This window comes from Lissotriton helveticus, chromosome 11, assembly GCF_964261635.1.
Source record: "Lissotriton helveticus chromosome 11, aLisHel1.1, whole genome shotgun sequence".
NCBI lineage: Eukaryota > Metazoa > Chordata > Amphibia > Caudata > Salamandridae > Lissotriton > Lissotriton helveticus.
In genome coordinates, this window is record NC_136072.1 from 1,054,793,803 (window position 1) to 1,054,816,268 (window position 22,466).

A 22,466-nucleotide genomic window follows, 5' to 3' on the forward strand; every position below is an offset into this window, starting at 1 on the left:
CATCCTACCCAGCTTCAATACACTTTCCATTCGGGGGCCCATGGGAGTCTGTCTAGACTGGATTATTTCCTGATACCCGCGGCGCAAACGCCAGCGGTGCGTGATATTAAACACCTCCCCCGGGGCATCTCCGATCATTCTCCGCTCTGGCTTTGTTTTGAGATTGGGGTGGAGGCGGCGGGCCGAGTGGCTCCTATTAACCCTTGGTACCTTACCTCCCCTGAGACCCGCAACCTTTTGACTAAGTCTTTGGAGGCCTATTTTTTAGACAACGAGGGGTCCGTTTCCTCTGCGGTATCCCTGTGGGAGGCCTTTAAGACAGTGATTCGTGGGCAGGCCCTTTCCCTTATTGCTGAATCCAAGAAGGCTAGGAATCGGGAGGTGGTGGACCTTGAGATAGAGATTGCGGAAAGGGAGGCCGACTTAGAGTCGGATGTCACCTCGGATAAACTCCACGCCCTGGGTCTGAAACAATTTGCTTATAAGTCCTTGGTCACAGATGCGGCTAAACTGATGTTCCGCGAACAACAGGGTCGTCTGTATGATGTGGGGGATAAAGCGGGTAAATTGTTGGCGTGGTTGGATAAGAAAGAAAGGGCGAATCGTGTGGTGCCTGTGATTCAGTCGGCGAATGGTGTGGCAGTGACGGACCCGGTTGGGATCGTTGAATGTTTTGCGGAGTATTTTCGTGTGGTTTATACCCCTGTGTCTGGACGGGATGTGGCTGACTCTCGCCTTTTGTTGCGCGATATAGCTTTGCCCAGTGTTTCCGATCTTGACCGTGTCTCGTTGGAGTCCCCTTTTACTACGGATGAGATAGCGACTGCCATTCGCTCGCTCCGTTCGGGCAAGGCCTTAGGCCCGAACGGGTTACCGATTGAGCTGTACAAGCTACGCCCTGACAGGGTGGCGCCCTATCTTCGTGCTATGTTTTTGGAGTCCCGGGAACGGGGTATTCTCCCGTATGACCAGCGTCTGGCTACAATAGTTGTCATTCCCAAGGACGGGAAACCGCGGGACCTTTGTTCGTCTTATAGGCCTATTTCCCTGTTAAATGTTGAGCCTAAGGTCCTGGCTAAGCTCCTGGCGACCCGCCTACTGACGGTTATTAGTGGCTTGGTTCATCCGGATCAGTCCGGATTTATCCCACATCGTAACACGGCTCTCAACCTACGTCGTCTCCACGGTGCTGTTGCGAGGGCGGGGCTTCTGACGGAGCCGGCCATTTTGGCCTCGTTAGACGCCTCGATGGCCTTTGACACTGTAGAGTGGCCCTATCTTTGGGCGGCTCTCGAAAAATTTGGTTTTGGACCTGAGTTTATTGGTTGGGTGAAGTTGTTGTATGTTGAACCCTTAGCGCAAGTAGTGGTGAACGGTAAAGTTTCTGTCCCCTTCTGCCTTGGTAGGGGGACCCGTCAGGGTTGCCCCTTGTCTCCATTGCTTTTCGCGCTTGCCTTGGAACCGTTGGCTGCGTGGCTTCGATGGGAGCCTTCACTCAAAGGGATCCGTTGGTCACCGGACTTTGAGGACCGTGTTTCTCTTTACGCGGACGACATTCTTCTATATCTTACCTCTCCGCGTAAATCTTTAAATGTCTTATTTGATGTTCTTACTTCGTTCGGTGCTAACTCGGGCCTTGTTATTAATTGGGCTAAGTCCTGTGTGTATGTTCTTTCGGGTATTTTGCCCCCTTTGCCGGACAGATTTCCTATCCAGGTGGTCCAGTCTGGCTTCAAGTATTTGGGGATTTTTATTACCCTGGACCCCTCACTCCGGTTTGAGCGTAATCTCCTCCCCCCGCTTCGTAGATTGCGACTGGATGTGGCCCGTTGGCGTAAGCTGCCCCTATCTCCTTTGGGTAGGGCAGCTCTTTTTAAAATGATGTCCTTGCCGCGGTTCCTCTACGCACTTCAAAATTCTTATGACGACATTCCCGCTACCTATTTTCGAGAGATCGAGAGTCTGCAAAGACAACTGATTTGGGACGGGCGTCCACGTATAGCCCTTGCGAAACTTACCATCCCTTGGTACGACGGGGGCATGGCGCTCCCCGATATCAAGAGATATTACTGGGCTGCCCAGCTATCTGCCATTAACCACGCGATGTATTCGCCGGGTCGCGATCCGGCCTTTGAGATGGATAGGTTCCAGCTGCCGGGAGGGGACTTTAATAGAGCGCTTTATTCTAGATCGGCCGGGCGCCATCTTACGGGCCCGTCCAGGACCGCAGTCAACGTGTGGCGCGCCGCGAATGTGAGTTTGGGATGGGAGAATCGACTGACGCTGGCGACTCCGCTTTATGCTTCTGAACGTTTGGGGTGTCTCTGGTCTACTAAAGGCTTTGAACGCTGGGATATGATTGGGATTTGTAAAGTGGGTGATGTTTGTCTGAATGGTAGCGTGAAGTCGTTCCAGGCCCTTAAGGCAGAATACTACTTGAGTGATAGAGAGTTTTTCCGGTATCTGCAGGTCCGGCATGCCCTGTCCTCCGTTCTGACTCCTGATGTGGCCCTGCCCGAGTCCTCCCCCCTTGAAGATCGTATACTAGATGGACACCTGCCCGACAGCACTATCTCCCTTATTTACAAAAAATTGATTCATACTCGCACTGATTTGTTGGTCCGGCTCAGAGAGATGTGGGTCGGTGACGGATTGGAATTAGATGACGAGGATTGGCAGTCGGCACTCTCCTCTCCGAAAGAAGTCGCCATTCCCGCCCGTCTTCGTTTGGTGCAACTTAAGATCCTCCACCGGGTGTATGTGACTGGTCCGCGTCTGGTTGTAATGGGTTTTTCCCCTGATGGCTTATGTAAGCGTGGGTGTGGGATGAGCGCTACCTTTATGCATATACTTTGGGAGTGCCCTGTTGTGGCAGCCTACTGGGTGGATGTACTTGCGATAATGACTGTTGTGACTGGTGTTGCCCTGCGGCCTGAGGCCCGACGATGCCTGCTGAACGTGTGGGAACCCTCCGATTGTTCTGTGGCCCAGACTAGATGGGCGACCTTGGGTTACATGGTCGCGAAGCGTGACATTGCGCAACTTTGGGGCGCATCCCGACCTCCAGACGTTTCGGTGTGGGAGGATAACATGGACTGGTCCATGTTCCGGGAGAAGACCGTCTACGTGGCTAGGGGCAGACCCAGGGCGTGGACGAAAATTTGGGGTCAATGGAATGCATATCGTGGAGAAATTTGTACCCCTCCCTTGGTCGACACCTCCGATATTACCCTGTCTCCCTAGGCTGACGTTCCCGAAATTTCTCATTCTGTTTTAGGATTTTCCTGTCCTCCCTGCTTCCCCTCTCCCCCGGCCTTGCCGAGTCTCATTGATTCACCTTTGTTTTCCTGATTAGTGGCCCTCCCCTCTGACATCCGGGCTGACTTGATTGCTGCATTCGCCTTGTTTGGTGTTCGTTATTTTAATGTTTAATATAGAAAATTGTTATGTCCTGTCCTATGTCTGGAGCAATATTTACTCTATGATTTCGTCCTGGCCACGGACATGATTGTTTACCTCATGTGTCGTGCTTTGCGACTTAGCGGCCAGCCCGTGTGGTTGTAGGCCCATCTTTGTACTTTTTATCTGATTGCTCAATAAAAGTTTTTAACCAAAAAAAAAAAAAAAAAAAAAAAGATGCTTGGACATCTCCTGAAAGCCAGGTGATCTGATCCAGGAGTGAGGGGCCTTCTAAGCACTACCCTGTTGCCAATAGTTCTACTGAAACATGCTGCATTTGAGTCTAATGCCGCATGCAAGACATAATTCACCAAATCTTGGCCATCATGCATCGTTTGAGCCAGTGAGGCTCTGATGTCTTTCAAACAGCTGGCAATATCTTGCTGGCCATGTCCCAACAAGAATGGGTGTACCTGCCCAGAAGGCACACTGTGTTCAATGATCGTAAGGCTAAACTGGCTGAGGAGAACATTCTTTTTCCAAAGGCATGAATATGTTTCAACTCCTATCCGAAGAGTTGGTTGGAGAGGCAATAGGAGTGACTTTGCTCGTCAATGCCTATACCACCAGGAGCGGCTGGTGTCATGGTAAAGAGGCTGGGGGTTGGGGGGCTGAAAAGGGGGACGAGGGAAACATGTAAAAAATAAAAAAGAACTTACATGCTGCCCTCCACCATCGCTTCGTGCTCGTCTGTGCCTCTCCTCCGAAGGCACAGACTCCCAGCCCGCCCTGCGGCCGATCCTGAAGCATCTTCAGGATTGGCCTGAGCGCCCTCGATTTGCGCTCCAGGACAGACTGGGAGTCTGAGCCTGGTTTCTCAAACTTTCATTGCGTAGGACGGTTTGGCCAGCCTGAGAGGGTGTGCCAAATCGTCATGTACAGTGAAGGGAGTGCACATACCATTCCCCTCAGTGCCTGTTGTCACTGTGGCCCTGCCCCCAAGACTCAGCACAAGGAAAATAAAACAATAATAAAATGGGCTAAAACCCGTTTTATTATCGTTTTATGCCAGAAGTATACAATAACAGCACAACTTCACCCTCTTAATTCTGAATCATGCGAGCTTTCATCCCAAACCTCCACAGCAGCATTTTCATCTCAATAGTAGGCCATCACACCACAGTGATCCTAACTAGCCGATATCTGCATCATTTGCAGGGGCAGCATTTCCCCAATTATCTTTATCTCCATTGTCTTCAGACATACGGATCAAGTATGCCTGGTATGGTCCCCATATGTCACATGGCCGATTGCATGTCGGCATGAGGGCATTGTAAGCATCGGATTGAGTGTGGCAATAAGCCATATCAGAATGCTAGTCCAGCCTTGTCGGTAGAGGGCCTTTCATCCATCGTATAGCAATTCTTTGTCTCACCAGTAAGAGACTCAGCGCTACTAGTCGCCGAGACGACTTCGGCACATCACATCACAGTCATAACCCAACAGCACCCCCAGGGGCGTCTCAGATAATGAAGCCAAGGATTAGAGTCCTGTTGCATATTGACTAGCTACGCTTTTATAATTTTCAGTGCGATGAAAGCATGGATGCCATTGATTTTTCGGAGATTGGAGTCAGGTCGGTGGCTGACATTGATGCTGTTAAAGAAGTTACTGGTATGAAACCAGGGAGGAAATGTGCATCAGTACAGTCCAGGAACGAGTCAAGGTGGATGAGTTGGAGCCAAGGGAAGGAAGTCTTCCAGAACAAGCTGGGGTGCCAGAGGCAATAGTTTGCTGAAAATGGTGATGCATCCACAGGCAAGGAACAAGCAGAAGTTGAAATCCCAAGTAGAGGAGAGGGATGCATCAAATCCAGCAGGTGTCTCGAAGGCCTTGTTCAACAAGGAGAAACACATCCCAAGCTTTTTCAGCAACACCCTCAAAGCCTTGTAGGTCTCCTCCTGCACTCTCATCTCAGCCACATAGCGTGAAAAAGACATGGAATCATCAACGTAGCAGCGAAATGAATTGATGTTTTTTGAGAATGCAGAGTACACGATTTACAATCATTTGATCTTGCTCAAGCTTCTGATAAAGAACTTCTTGGGAGCCAGGACTCCAAGGAGAGAGAACGGTATACAAAGGGCAGCTCCTCAGCAACCAGTTTCATAGGACAGGAGGTATTTCCATTTGAGAGGCAGAGGTTCCCCTTCTAAAGTAGATGGAGTAGTTTTGAAAACCAGACCTAGACAGGGAGGCCTGATCCATGAGCACCCCAGATCCCTGACCTTCTGAAGGAGGCCCAAGATTAGAAGAGCTGGAGGGAAGGCATAAAAGGACTACATCATCCAATTCAACAACAGATCACCCCCGTGACTCGGGCTCTGCCTTTAAACAAGAGGCAAACTAGTCCTACAGGTGCGCTGAATAGGGTGATGGCACCAGCCCTTAAAGATAGGGATTGAAAACCTCCTGGAAAATTTGCAACTTATGTTTTCAGTGTCAATGCCTGATGTAAAGCTATAATCAATCCCCAAAAAGTGGATGACTGTAATATACATGCTATATTGTAAGGCCCATTGCCACAGGCTCTCTATCAGCAGGTAGATCTATGGCGATTTGGTGCTCTCATGTTTCCTTATACAGAAGAGGTCTAGGTCTTAGTTAATCATTCCTAATCAGACCTGTCCTACAAGGGAATAGTGTAGTTGCCCACTGTGCACAATCTTAGGAGTGAGTGGATGGTAACCATGAGATCAAGTCAGAGCAGGCAGAAGGGGTACTGCACCAAAAGGTTTGGCGCATGTGCCCCCTACTGGAGGCTGAAATAAGGGATGCGCTTAGACAGGCATGCTGAGGACCAATGACCCGAGGTCGAAACACAGCCAACTACAGATGTAAATGGACCCCACCTTTTGACTCCAAGCTTAAGAAATAATTGAAGGAGGCAGGAGTCGTACGTCTTTTTAATCTCCCTTTGTGATGCACTTGTCACTTACATGCACCTCTTTTCACATATATATATATATATATATATATATATATATATATATATATATATATATATATATACACTTTTAGCAAAATAATCTCTTACAAGAAATTATATATACACACACATGATTGCATTGAAGATCAGACTCCGACAAATCACACTTCATAAATAGAATTTGTTGCTGCTCATCTGAAAAAAATAATATATATATATATATATATATATATTGCATATATATATAGGTGTGATTTGTACATCTTTTTGTGGATTAACACTATGCTCCCCAAAAAATATATGTTCTGGTTACAGACATGAAACTACAGTGATCTAGGTCCCACGTCAATACAATCAAGTCGGCAGTCCCTCAATCGCTGAAGCTAGAGGAATGGGTTCTAGGTAAAGCCCTCCATAGTCTGCCCAACTCTTCCATATTTTAGGATGTGTTTGCGGGCATCCCCTCGACTTAAAAAACGGTATTTCCAGACCCATAGAAAAATCTAGGCCTTTTTCCATATTGTAACTGAAAGCTGGGTCTCATCCTTCCACGCCCTGGCAAGAGCACGTTTAGCTAATGTGAGGCCTAGGAACAACAGGTGACGCTTGCATCTGTTGCCTACTATTCCCTCAGTAATATGAAGAATACTCATACGTGGTGACAGTGGGATATCCCATCCTAGGACCTCTGAAAGGCAAGTGGTCACCCGCCTCCAAAAGTAAAGTCGTACACTGCCATACCATATGTATGAAGGTGCCCTAAGCAGCCCCACAACGCAAGCAATGGGAAGAGGCAATAAGCCCAGCAAACCAAAGCCTATATCTTGTGAAGTAGACCTGATGAAGATATTTAAATTGAATAAGTCTCAAGCGTGTCGTGAACACCGCACGGCGTGGGGACTCCAACCCCTCCACCTAATTATCCTCATCCAATGGGCCAAAAACCATCTGCCATGCTTCTCTAGTTTATTTAGTGTATTGGGGCTGTTATTCTGAATTTTGCGATATATTTTAGTTATTATGGTCTCCCAACTCCCCCATAAAGACCTTAGACTCCACTGGGTTGAAGTCGGGTATTTCTGCATGCTGTGCTAGATATGGAGAGAAGGCATGACGGAACTGGCTGTACCAGGGATAACATTCTTATCCACATTCCACCTTACCTAGCACAGATCTTCTGTGATAAGTGAGCAATATCAGTTTCTCCTCCCATTTACTGTCAACATAGGACAGAGGGCATATACCTAAATGCTGACCCTGGTTGGAGTGATCCACAGTGAGAATGTTCACTAGTATCCAGATGACTAGCTGATCCTCTGGATGACTGACTTATTCATCACATCAGTTATTTCTAGATGTTCAATGGATGTAGATGGTGCCATAAAAATAAATGTTCTATATAAATTACGAGGTCTCCTTTAACACTGGTATAGAGACTGCTTATCATGCTGATTTGCACAGCCCTGGGTCAGTTCTCTTCCTTGGGTGAAGCATTACCAGTTCATCTGCTATTATCCAGTTTTGGCACCCACAGTCAATTGGCTGAGGAGTGCATGGTGGTTGTCCTTGAGGGTGTTTGTGCATCAAAGCTGATAAATCACTATCTCTGAGACAGAGTGTCATCTTCAGAGAACTACCAGTGTTCAGTCTCAATGGTGGAAGAAACGAAATAAAACTTGTCAAATACAGTTCTCTTGGACCATGGACCAAAAACCTCTCCAGGTTTGGCAAACAGATGCCAATTTGAATAGTTCAAATATTGGATCTTCAAGTGACTCAGTTTGAGGGTCACCAAAGCATGTTGTCCAATCAATCAATTTAAGAAAAACAGTGTTCATCGCGATAGGTCTTTGCCAGATCATGCAGACTAACAAAGAAACCCTGAGAGACACTGGGTAAACACTGAAGGCCGTAAAAAATGTACAGGGGAAACCACGTGTTGGGAAACTGGAGGATCTGGAGAAGGTCGTGTGTGTAGGGTAGAAATAGCATCTCGTATTATGAAGGGAACAAAACGTATTGGCAAGAAAAATGTTGCAGCAGCCTATCTGAGCAGAAAGTTCCCATCAACTATGCAAAACTATTTGAGTGGATAAGTGCCAAATTGTTAACAGACGGGTCCATCCAGTTTAGTGCTTAACCTTATCACTTTCCATGAGAAAATGTAGATACCACAGTTTTACTCCCATTGATTTTCCTTCTTGCTTTTTGAGAAGGAGCAGAGGTTCGATTTTCCATTGTTGCCACAGCCTTCAGGACTCTACCAGATTCTCCCTCAAATGTATATGACAATTTGGGTTTTGGCCGCGGTACAGAAGAAAAAGATGTCTGTTGTTTTGGTGTATATGCACTGGCCATGCATGCTTTTTTCCGATTTCATTCCGTTCTTCTCCAACTCACATTCCTCCATTGTTAGACCATCTAGAGGTCATGTAAGACCATGATAGTATCAATGTACACCATATTTTGAGGACAAATTGGATGGTATGCTAGAGAATGCCCTGCCTTAATGATTCCTGCTTTTTGAGGAATGAAAGATTTTGAGACGACACTCTAGGAAGCTTCTTTGCAATGACTATAGGTTGTGGTTAAGGCTTTTAAGGACATATTGGCATGACATATCGATCGCTCAGCCCCTGAGGCAGGATTTACTGCATAGTTTTGAACTGCCCAGTTCCTTCTTTCAAGAATCTTTCACTGGCTCTGCATGTGTTGCAAGGTCCACCTTTTGAATCTCTGTAGTCGGTAAACTTGATGTTTTCACCAGAGTAAATAATTTCCCTATTCATCATTACATCAGAAGACAAATGGAGCTCTCCTGTTGGTGTCCCAAAGTATTCACCTGACCAGCTCATTTCGGGCCTGAGTCGCCTTTTATTTCAAAGCCATCTACTGTTTTCACTGGGACCATTTTTATGTAAGAGGCTATTCTCACCTGAAGGAGTGTTGTGCCACAAGTTAGATGTTAATTGCGTTTGGGCTAGTATGTGCAATGATCAGGACATTCTGGAAATCAATTTTTTTCTTCTATTTGGAGCAAAGAGGCCTGAAACGCAATCACAGCTGTGTTGTGCAGATGAGCGTGTCTTGAGACTGCCAATGCACATCTGTCCAGAAGACAATCTCCTGAAGGTGTTCTGTGGGTGGGCCATAAAGCAAATATGAGTCACCCCTGAGGGAAAGGTCTGCTTCTGAACAGCAAGTACCCGATCTGCCCAACATCCATAATGCTGCTACATGGGCATTTCTCCACATGTTGTTGCAGCGTTATAGGATAATGTTGGGGACCGGCGAGGCTGTTGCTAATAACACCACAATCCTCTGTGACAGAATGGATAATATTTATGTTATTCAGCAATATTAGTGTATCAGAATTATTGCATAACCATATGCTTTGTTTTTTGCGGTTAAGTATTTTGACTATTCTCATTTGATTACAGACTGTGACAAGGGAAAATGGTGTCCCAACTACTTACAAGTAATGAGTTTTTAATCACAATGCTTGTGTTCCTTAGTTGAAACTCGCTTCACCCCATTCCCAAAGCCCCTACTTCTGGCATCCAATTGCTATTAACCGAGTGGTTTGGCTTGTAACTGGATACAGAGTTTGATGGGTTGATGGTGAGGCAACAGTGACATTATATCCCCAGAAAAGAAGGAGCTCTATACCGCCATACTCTTAAAGGGCTTTGTTGCGGAATAGTAGGCATTGAGATTATTAGCATCTAACGGGGCATTACACAGTATCTAAGAGTAATCTCAAAATTCTTCCCTATTTTGTTTCATACAATAGACAAACTGCATTGATAGCTGCTTAGGCACTAAATGTCACTGCAGAGACAACTGTGATATAGGTATCATTTTCCACTTTGAGAATCACACTAGGTACCATCTCATCAGCAGCACCAGCATTCAAGCAATGTATTCTGTAAGGGTAAATTCTAAGCACATATGGCAGCCTTGTCCAATACCACAGTTATTCTGGAAAAAGGTGTTCAATAGCATCAAAAACATTCTTTCTTACACATTACCAAGGAATGACCAACTGATAATGCTGCAGTGAATGAATAAATATCCGAAGCAAATGAGACGTAACAATGGTCATTTGTCATGGCACTGAACTACTGCAGCATAATTTGTGATACCTGCTCTGTAGAAATAACCTGCTAAGGTGGCAACAGAAAGTATGAGAGACGTGTTCTCACAAATGTGAAACAGACCACACATTCAGTCCAAAACAAGCACAGACCATTTGTCTAAACTTAACAACCAGTAATTGCTTCTGCATTGCAAGGAAATGCAGAAATATCATGCCCCATCAGACGATGAGAGCTAAACCCTTTGAACTGAAGAAGTTCTCTTATTTATTCACAAATGGATGGTGTTAGGGGCTAACTGATACCAAGGAATGGGGAGGAAAGTTCACAGATTTTTTAAATGCACACTCTTTTCCAAAGTGCGAGGACTCAAATGTTGACACCTATCATTTGCAGGTAGAGCTAATAAATTATTGACCAGACTTGTCTGAATGGGGGATTTTGTTTGTAAAATGTAGGCATTTTTATGTGAAAATACTAATGCAAGTATTGTACAATTCAAGCTCTTCTTTGCTGCCCTTTTCTGAATTCCATTTGATTCTATGACATGGAATTGTGGTCATTATAAATATATCAAAGAATATGTAATTTGCTGTTGTGAATATTAATAATAAACAACCAATTTTAAACACATAAGTAAAAAATGCAAAAACAATACAATCAATATAGCAACAACGTAGTAACAGCAGTTTCCTGGGGTGCTTTAAAAGCATAAATCATAAAGCATGTTGCATTTATAGGCTTAGCCTTATGTTAATTACTAAACAAGGAGCACCTCATGTCTCCAGATTTTCAGAATCCAATGGGTTGAGGTCCATTCCAGAGCCCAACAATGGATTCTGCTGCTTTCTCCTTTCCAATAACGAACTTGTTAGGATCAGGTTCTCTCACTTAACAAAACCTTTTGATCATCGTGAGGCAACTAGCTATGGTTATCTATTCGCACCTTGATGACTCTTCTTCACTACATTCATACAACTACAGCAGTAGAGGTGTAGGTTATAAGCACATTCTAATTCAATCGAGGATCATCTCAAAAGACATCTTAAATTATGTACCTGACTATCCACTGATGACTTCTCTTCTTGTAGCTGGCTATTGAAAACAGCATCACCTAAACAAAAGGTGCAACATATTAGGACATGCACATATGGGAGCATCAAAATATATTTGAAGGCACAATGTGGTCTGTGAAGGAGGCACAGAACTTAGACTGTGTATTTGCATATCATATTTAATGATCCAATAATACTTCTCCTTAAACTGGGCTATCCATATTCTATCACAGCAATTTAGAACAATGCATTTGGTTGGTCATAAGCAACAAATAAGGAGACATGCTGCAATATCTAGTATTCAATTATGGTGCTATGAGATCCAGCAACAAAGCTAGACCACAGCATGGTCATATCATGCAGATTATACATTAAACTCCTAGTTTATGGCATTTACTTTTAACCTGTTTCTATTTACTAACATTTACTTTTACCCATCTTATCGCCATTCATCTATAATAGGAAAATAAATTACTTACCTGAATCTGTAGTTCTCCAGTATTGGTATCTTTCATAGATTCACATGCTTGAATCATTCTCCGTCGTCGAAGTGAGAGTCTCGCGGTATTATAGCAAAGCTATTAGTAGCATAGGCCACACTGGCACTATGCCAATTAATTTAAAAAAAAGGACCAAACCTAATCTACAACCAATCAGGCGACAGCACTCTCAAGAACCTTCCCGACAGAAGCTAGCTCCCTCAGATTTTTAAGCACAAGTGGGAATAAATATAATCCCAAAAGTAAAAGGGAGCCTCTAGGAGAGAAGGTTGGGTCGCATGTGAATCTAAAATACTGGAGAACTACAGTTACAGGAAAGTAACTTATTTTCTTTTCTAGTATTGGATCTTTCATAGATTCACATGTTTGAATCAGAGTAGCTAGTAGTAACAAATACATAATAGCATATCATAATTATGAAAATATAGCCAATACTTGCACAAGCATAATAAAAGTAATAACATAACCATAGCGGATGGTGGGAGAAAAATGCATAAAAAGAAAGGCTTACCTTTCTGAAATGCATGTCGCAAGACAGCCGGTCCCACTTCCATATCAGCATTGTCTGTAACATCCAGGCAATAATGCTGGGTAAAGGTATGCATGGTGGACCATGTGGCTGCTCAGCAGATTTGCTGAATTGGAACACCAGCAAATAACGCTGTGGACGTAGAAACAGCTCTTGTTGAATGAGCCTTCACTCTAGTAGAATAGGTTTGTCCTGCAGCGTTATGGCAGAATTGAATGGCTGTTGCAGTCCGTCTTGCAATAGAAGATTTAGAGACTGGTAGTTCTTTATTCAAATTGCCACAGGCAATGTACAATTGATCAGATTTTCGAAAATGTTTTGTTCTGTGTAAATAAAACTTAATGCACCTTTTAACATCCAAAGTATGTAGAGATCTCTCCGCAATAGTCTGTGGGTTTGGAAAGAATGTCTTTAGTACAATAGGTTCATTGAGATGGAAATCCGAAGGTACTTTGGAGTATAAATTTAGGGTTAGTCCTTACTATAAATTTGTCTTTTTTTTTAATTGCATAAACGGTTGTTTTATAGCGAATGCTTGCAATTCATTAACTCTTCTTGCTGATGTTAGTGCTAGTAACAGAGCAGTCGTCCATGACAAATATTTCAACTGTGTTTAGTGTATTGGTTCAAAAGGGCCTTTCATTAACTGCATTAACTGACTCAATACCATGTTTAGATGCCAAGAAGGAAGAGGCTCTTTCACTGGCAGAAAAACTCTAAAGAGTCCTTTGAGGAGCTGTTTAATTAATCTTGCAGACTATAGAGATGATGAGTTCCTCGATATCCTAAAGCGAGAAATTGCTGCTAAGTGCACTTTTATTGATGAATGTGAAAGGCCAGCCTTGGCTAACTGAAGAAGATAAGGTAAAATCTGTACTGGTGTTGCGAGAAATGAATATAATTCTTTTTCTTGAACCACATACGGAAGTACTTCCACTTAAATTGGTATGACTTATTTGTGGATTCTGCTTGCTCTTTAGAGAGTATTTCTCTGCAGTCTTTGGGAATATCTAATGGTCCGAGCTGATGGTAGTCAGGATCCAGTCCAACAAGTGAAAGGAAGTTGGGTTGGGATGAAGTATTTGTCCCTTGGAGCCTGATACTTCTTTTTCTCTCAGAACAACAACACATTCCTCTGACATCTAGCCCGACATTAAAATCTGAGAGAAAAAGAAGTACCAGAATTGCCGGGGATCATATGGAGCATTTAGGATTACTCTATATGGTTCTCTCTTCATTTTCTTGAGAACCCTTAGTATCAGACAAATTGCGGGAAAAGCGTAAGCACATTTTCGACCAACCGATCAAAAAGTCATTTCCACAGGATCCTCTCTGGGGATGCCAGCTTGCGTAATATTGTAATTTCTTGTTTGTCTTGGGCGCAAAAAGATCGAGTTTCGGTGTGCCCCACCAATGGAAAATGTCCTGGAGAAACTGAGAATCGAGTTCCCACTCATGACAAGTTTGTTTAGGTAGTGCATGCTGGTGGTATTGTCCGTACGTACGGATAAGAACCTACGAGGCTGCAATTTTGGGGAGGAATGACAACAGCGCCAGAGATATGGCCTTCAGTTCTAGACGATTTATTTGCATTATTTTTCCAGAAGTTGTCCATTTGTCACTGACTGATAGCTCTTGAAGGTGAGTGCCCCATGCCTACAGGGACACATATGTGGTGATGACAAGATCTGTTGCTTGAGAGAGAAAAGTAATCCCTTGAGAAATATTGGGTGATAACCCCAACAATGATGAAAGCTATATAGAGTTGGATGGTATCAGTATCACATCATCGAATGAGCCCGGAACTGGAAACCACAGTTTGTCTAACTGCTCCTGTAGGGGACACATATAAACTTTGCTTGTTGGTATCAGAGGAATGCAGGAGGAGCCCATTTTCAGAAATTACTTGTATAGTAGGACAGAAACTGACTTTCCTTTGCAAAGTCTTTGGGCCAGTATCCTGATATTGTCCTGTCGCTCTGGAGCGACAAAAGCTTTGTTTGACCAGGTGTCTAAGACTGCTCCTAGAAACATTAATGATGTTGTCGGTTCGAGAGTTGATTTCTGCAGATTTGGTTTGAGACCCAATTGTTTGAATAACGAAAGGCATAGAGCAGTGTCTGCTGTGGCTTGTTGGAATGTTGGAGCTTTTATTCGCCAATCGTCTAAATACAGAAAGACCTCAATTCCGTTTAGTCTCAGACGTGCTGCTACCGGGGCCATGCACTTAGTGAATATTCTTGGAGCTGATCGTAGTCCAAAGGGGAGCACTCTGAACTGAAAGTGAGTGCCAGCTACCTCGAAATGAAGGTATCTCCGATGGCTGTGATAGATTGGGACGTGAAAGTATGCGTCTTGAAGGTCAAAAGTGGTCATGTAGTCCCCATGATTGAGAATGTGTAAGATATCTTGCAGGGTGACCATCCAGAATGACAATTTTTTGGGGTATTTGTTCAACTTACGAAGATCCAAGACTGGGCGCCAGTCTCCTGATTTGTTCCTGATCAGTAAGAAACAGGAATAGAAGCCAGTGCCCTGCTGAGGATTTCGAACCTTCTCCATCACCTCTTTCTGCAACATGATAGCGACTTCTTTCAATCGTTGTTTCAGATAGCGAGCAAACGTCTGTCTTGGAGGCACATTCTGTGGTTTGCTGATGAATTTGAAGGTATGCCTTTGATCTATGATGTCTAGGACCCACTTGTCTGATGTTATGCTGGACCACTGGTGAATATAATGAGGAATACGCAATCCTAGTTGATTCTTGGAATTTGGGGAAGGTAGCTGGCGGAAAGATCATTGTATTCTGTTAACATCTTGTCCCCTGGTAGGCTGTTTTCCTCTGGCTGGTTGATTGTAAACCGCTGCAAATGGCTGCCTGCACTGCTGCACATATTGCTGCCTATATAGCCCTTGGTAAGGCTGATATTGTTGCCTAAAATTCTGGAATCCTCCTCTGTAAGAGTAGGAACTTTTTCCTATGGCTCCTCAAAAGGGTTGTTTGCAAAACTGCAATGTTCACAAGGCCTTGGCTGTGTCAGTATCCGTCTTAATGGATTGCAGAGCTTCATTAATATGTTTTCAAAACAATGCTTCTCGTCATATGGCATATCCAGGATTTTCATCTGAACTTCTGGTCTAAATGTTGACGCTTTCAGCCAGCCCTGCCCAGAGAGAACAGCTGCTCCAGATAGTTGCCGGACACCTGTAGAAGATGTATTAGTGTTTTATCCAGACAAAACCAGTGTTTCTGATTGAAGTGCCATCCAAAAAGTTGTCTTCGACTATGTCGTCGACAGTGTTGTCATCAACAGGAGCTCCGTCGACACTAGTTTCTTAGAGATATCCGTCGACATGGATTTGACTTCCAAGTCGTCAACAGTCTACATGTAACAATGGTCGTCCACGCTGTCAGGGATAACATTATCATCAATGGCGATGACGCCGTAGTGAATGTAGACGTCAACGTCGTCGATGTAGTCGACAAGAGCATCGTCGAAGGAATAGAAGATGTACAAATCTTTATTTTTTCAACAAGAGTAGATCCTGTTGTCAACAAGAGGGATTTTTGAAGACCTTTTGCCAGGTATACGTTTTTCAGATGGCTTAGAAAGCTCAGAAGAAACCTTTAAGTTAGGTCTACGATGAGATTTCTCCTGATATTTCTTAGAATGACCAGGTGTCTCATGGTGTGTTTTCTTGAGGGCCTTTTTAGGGTTTTCAGAAGGCTCTTTATCAGAGGACCTACCCCTTTTTAGCGATTTGCCAGATGTAAGAGAATCTGCCTCAGACACAAGTTTGTCTTTAGATTTAATCCTCTGTAGCCACAACAGAAGTCTTTCCTCTCTGTACTTGAGGGTCTTCTGTGAGAAAGTGCGTCATATTTTACCGCCTTTGACTGTGTGATCAGGATAGATGCATTAAATGAGCTTTTTATGAGGATCATCAATATAAAGTCTCTTTTTGCAACAGGTGTTACATGGCCTGAATAATCCCTTCCTAGAATGGTCTGACATGGTTAGAATGTCCCAATGAAATATAGAAAGATGTATATATCTGACCTGAAGAGAAGTTTCTTGAAATCAGAAGGTTTGAAGAATTACTGAGAAGAGCTAAGGAAGACTCCCTTCACACGACATGCGGTAGAACATCCAAGGGAGCTAGCGTCTGTGGGGAAGGTCCTGGAGAGTGCCGTTGTCTGATAGTTGTAGATTAAGTCTGGTCCTTTTTTTTTTTTTTAAAGGTCACATATAGGCTAATAAATTCATGGCCTAGTGCCATTGTGGTATATGCTACTAATATGATTGCTTTGATATAATACCGTGGGACTCCCACTTCGACGACGAGGAAGCATGTGAATCTATGATGTTATGTTATGTTATGTTATGTTATTTGTAGTTTTGTATAGCGCAACGGTTACTCAAAAAGAGTGTCCCGGCGCTTTAGGTAAGGGGAAGTAATGCAGAATAACATAACACAGATTAAAAGAAATAAACAGCACACAGACAATAAAAAAGAACAACCTGGAAACCTACTGAGAGAACAGCAGGGTTTTAAGCCCTTTCCTAAACTCAAAAAGAGAGGTAGCCCCCCGAAGTGGGAGCGGCAACGAATTCCACATCTGTGGGACCAATAAACTAAAAGAACGGCCACCCAGGCGGGCCCTCTTAACCCGAGGGACCGTCGCCAAGAGTAGAGATTCAGACCTCAACGACCGCGCCGGATGGTAAAAGGTCAGTCTCTTTTGGAGATACTTCGCCCCCACCGCATGGAGCGCCTTATAGGCCAAAGTCATAGCCTTGAAGGCAATCCGCTTGCGGATGGGTAGCCAATGTAGCGCCAGCAGTAGCCCAGAGACGCTACTGTGTCTATTTAGACCAAAAATGGCCCTGGCCGCCGCATTCTGCGCCACTTGAAGCCGCTGTAGCAGATACTCTGGTAGGCCCAGGTAAAGAATGTTGGCATAATCCAACCTGGAGCCTATCAGAGCCTGCACAGTCAACCTCCTGTGCTCCTCAGACAGAAGAGGCAAAAACCTCCGCAGCATTTTTAATAGGCCAAAGCAGGTGCCGGTCACCCCCAGAATCTGGGCCTTCATCGTCAACCCCACATCCATCTTAACCCCCAGGTTTTTAGCCATAGGGGAGGAGCCGGATGGTGGGAACATGTCGACGGGCCACCAGGTCTGCCAGCTGGGCTCTACATCGCACCCGAAGAAGAGTACCTCCGATTTATCGGAGTTGCACTTGAGGCTGTTCAGTTGGAACCATGCGAACACCGCCCCAAGGCAACTCCGGATACTCTCCCCGTCAAAGTCAGCCCCTCTCTCGCAAGAGAAGAGGAGCTGGGTGTCGTCGGCATACGACACGATCCGGGCACCAAACGACTCCGCCACCGCCGCCAGTGGGGTCATAAAGATGTTAAAAAGGGTCGGGCTCAAAATAGAGCCCTGAGGGACCCCGACTCCCAATGGCGGCATAACGGCGGAGTCAGGTGGCGTCCAGACCGTCTGCCGGCGGCCGGCTAAGAAAGACGAAAACCATTTGAGCACCGTCCCCCGGAGACCAATCTCGAAGAGTCTTGCGAGAAGGCCATCATGGGGGACGGTGTCAAAAGCCGCCGACAAATCCAACAACACCAACATGACTTTGCCCCCGGTATCCAACACCCCTTTAATGGTTTCAGAAACCTCAAGGAGCGCGGTCTCGGTGCTATGATAGATCCAATATTCGAGAATCTTGAATTCTGTAAAATGCAACTAGTATATTTAGACATTATCCAAACTATAAATATGCACTCTTACGCAGATGCCTGTTGGTTTTAGCACAAAATACAACTAAAACAATGCACGACTAAAAGCATTGTCGAACACCCGTACACAAACACAGCTATTTAAGGATATTTCTTCCCTTTCCTTAAATCCCCTTGCTGCTTATTTTCACACATTTTGACCTGATAGTTATGACTGAAATCATATGTCACCCTAAAGAAGACCAATTTCTTCTATATTTCCATTAAAAAAATACTTACACAGAAAACATGCATAAACGTAAGTAAAAACGGAAATCTGGGAGCTTTTTTGGTAATCAAGGAAAGGTGTGTTGTTAAGTCCGCTGTTAAACTTCCATTTTAGAAAGTCCCAATTTGGCTAGATGACGATCACATGCATTCAAAGGATCTGAGAACTAACACTACTGTTAAATATTTCTTCTAGTATGTTTAAGCCTCAATATATCTCACAATTACGAATTATTCTAAAGCAGTAACCTATGAAGGGAGGGAGAATGCTTGCAAAGTTTGATTATAGCCTCAAATAGCTATAGATTCTGAAGCTTGCTCTTGAAATATAAGCAAAAACGTTAGGTACATGCTTTGCTGTTTAACACTACAGAAGTGTGACTGAGGAAGGCAAAGTAGCATCTTTTCTTTGGCAGTATCCACTCCAAGTCCTTCACTTCTGACGCCCTAACTAATAGTAAGAAAGAGCAGCAAGTATATTAAGTAAAGTTTAATATATTGAGAAAAAATTAGGTAAATCAGTTTTTCACTGTTAACGCAGGGTGTGTGACAGAGAGCACAACAAAATAAAAGCTCCTGACTTTAGCTCTAGACAAAAATGGTGCAAACTGATTGAGTTTTCAGAGAAGAGTGGAACGTATGATGCACAAGTTTTGAAGCTGCTCGCAGATGCAGAACGGGCTCGCATGCCCACTATTCACCAAAGGTGCTATTTACAGTGCACATACCAACTCGGTAATACTGGAAGTTAGTACATTAGCTGCAGACAAGACGTATCAGAAACATGGAGCTGTGGGGTTACGGGCTCCTATCCTAACTCAGAGGGTCTCGTTCAGTGGAAGTTGGCAAAAGAATGAGTGATGGTGCACAAAGTTATGCTCAGAAGTCCGCGGCCGACGGCACTATTACATTTCGGTGCTCCAAATACCAAAGCTGCGTAGTCTTGAATTCACCTCATGCCTCTTTAATCCACTTCCAGGCACTGCTGCCCCATTATCTCTCTCTTACCGGTCCCTGCATTCTCCTTGTGCGATGGTTTTCTGTCTTTATCTTCCACCTTTCCTGTGCTTGTTTTTCCCCCTCTTGCTCAATATCCGATGAGGAAAAATAGGAGCCGGTTCCCCAAAAATGAGAGCACTGGCCTCATTAGGAGTTCCAAGTTAATCTCCATCGTGCTGGTATAGGAGTTAAAGGCCTCGTTGGGATTACAATTAACATGAAAACACCACACTTTGAGATTTTCATTCAGACTCCTGCATGTTGTTCCCCATGAGACCATAATCAGCGTATCACTCTTCTCCCTGAAATCCCCCCTGACCACAGTATCAGTGAAGAGGGGCGGTGATTCAAGAGGGGAAAACAAACTTGGGCCGGATGCCAACCACTCATAATAGGCCCAACAGTCATGGAATTAGTACATGCACAGTAAATAGCATGGGCAGACAGCTCAGCATGCACACAAATGGTCATGTAAAGAGGTAGGCCCATGAATGACTTATTAATAATGCAGCACACCGACTGTGGGATAAAACTGCAGAATAAGCAATTAGAAATTCAGTGAAACCCATGATGTCCCAAACAATTTTTTAAATTTTTTTTTTATACAGCACGAACATGAACCCTGGGCGTATTAGAGAGCTTTACAATTTAGTGATCATGAAAAGTACATGAAGTAGTAACAATAAACCAACAGATCAAAATACAATCATAACAGACAAATAGTAAAGGATGGTGAGGAGAGTGTCCTAGAGTGCCTGGAAAGTGGGGTAATACAGCAGACATTTATCAGTAGCTCTTTAACTTCCTTTTGTCTTTTGACTGTTTGTCGAGCCATGTGGTGATTAATTCCTGCTGAATATAGATAGAATCGTACGAGACTTTTGTTCTAATGGTGCCAATCTATTCTGTTCATGAGATTCATGGTGCAACATACCGTCCAGAAGATGGTCTAGTGGACTTTTGTGGCCGTTCAGTGACCGAAACATCGACGCAATAACATCCTCTTTGTTATATATTGAGTGATTTCATAAACAAAATAATTAATGCAAATGTTTAATTATTTATAATGTATGGCTCAAGTGATGTACAATCCATACTAAGTGTCTAACAAAAGGGTGTCGCAAAGCTACTATTATTTTCACAACTGATGTAGTAGTGTTTTTGTTGCCGTACATGGAAAAAATGTGTATGTATTTTCATGGTTTTAAGAGATTTTTGTATGACTGTTGTGATTAATTCGAACTATAAATATGAAAATTGATAATATATACCTTTTTTAAGAATTACCCTGATTGGTGAATAATTTGTTCGCATATGTGACAAAGTTGGATATTGAATTGATTGCGTGAATGAATCCTCAAGGAACATTGTTTAATTGTTACTGATGATACCCAGTCCCTTGGAAAATATTGGGTTGCCCTATTTGTGTTACAAATTATTAATAATGCAGCAAACCGACTGTGGGATAAAACTGCAGAATAACCACTTAGAAATTCAGTGAAACCCATGATGTCTCAAACAACGTTATATAGCACGAACATGAACCCTGGGGGGTATCAGAGAGCTTTACAATTTAGTGATCACGAAAAGTACATGAAGTAGTTCCAATAAACCAACAGATCAAAATACAATCATAACAGTCAATTAGTAAAGAAGAGTTAGGAAAGTGTCCTTGAGTGCTTGGAAAGTGGACATGTGTATCAGTAGCTCTTTAACTTCCTTTTGAAAGATGTCGCTGAGGGATTCAGTCTGATTTCACAGGGCTGGGAGTTGCAGATTCTTGTGGCAATACCTGAGAAAGCTTGATTGTAAGTTTTCTTTTTAAGGAATATCTGTGGCTTCATCAGTAAGGTGCTGAGACTTCTAGAGGATCAAGAGTCACAAGAGAGCTCAAGTTTTTGTGTGCAGTATATCAGGGTGTTGAAGCGGTAATGCTTTATGGGTCATGCAGGAAATTCTTTGTTGTGTCCTTGTTTCAAGTGGAAGCCAGTTTAGGCGTTATACGGTTGTTTCTTTTAGAACCTATGATGAGCCTTGTGGCAGAGTTAATGAAATCATTTACTTGACTGTAAAATATAGATTGTTCCATTTACCCTAGCAGAACCACAGGAAAAACACCTCAGGTCGTTGCATTTTCTTCCCAATGGAAAACTTACAACGTTGCTTGCAGAATTATGGAGCAATTATCTTGGCTCTATTCTTTCCACTGCCACTTAGGAACAACAAAGGGGTGCCGCTCGCCTGGAGGAGTTTGTCTGTGCCACAATTCTGCTCGTGCTACTGGAGTAGCAGCTACCTGTTTTAGCCCTGTGTTTTCTGCCGGTGTAAGGAGTTTGCAGCGCGAGGCCGCAGAGGAGGTGAGAGGCGCGGCCCCGGGACTGCGAGGAACAGCCTCTAACATCCTCAGCTGTGTCCTCTTCCCGGGGGAGCCGCGCCCCCTCCCAGTGCCCGCCCCCACCGAAGTGCTCTTCACTCCTCGCGGCCCCCGCTTCGCGGGTGCCGCTCGCCTGGAGGAGTTTGTCTGTGCCACAATTCTGCTCGTGCTACTGGAGTAGCAGCTACCTGTTTTAGCCCTGTGTTTTCTGCCGGTGTAAGGAGTTTGCAGCGCGAGGCCGCAGAGGAGGTGAGAGGCGCGGCCCCGGGACTGCGAGGAACAGCCTCTAACATCCTCAGCTGTGTCCTCTTCCCGGGGGAGCCGCGCCCCCTCCCAGTGCCCGCCCCCACCGAAGTGCTCTTCACTCCTCGCGGCCCCCGCTTCGCGGGTGCCGCTCGCCTGGAGGAGTTTGTCTGTGCCACAATTCTGTTCGTGCTACTGGAGTAGCAGCTACCTGTTTTAGCCCTGTGTTTTCTGCCGGTGTAAGGAGTTTGCAGCGCGAGGCC

General features: G+C 44.3%; 1 protein-coding gene across 10 annotated transcripts in view; it reads right to left on the reverse strand.

Moving 5' to 3' along the window:
- CLIP1 (CAP-Gly domain containing linker protein 1) overlaps positions 1-22,466 on the reverse strand; it is a 771,076-nt gene that overhangs the window by 40,504 nt on the left and 708,106 nt on the right. For all 10 annotated transcript variants that reach the window (XM_078667570.1, XM_078667568.1, XM_078667562.1 and 7 more), the window contains one exon: positions 11,544-11,599. In XM_078667570.1, the coding sequence (XP_078523696.1) occupies positions 11,544-11,599 (56 nt within the window). The remainder of the gene's footprint in view (positions 1-11,543; positions 11,600-22,466) is intronic.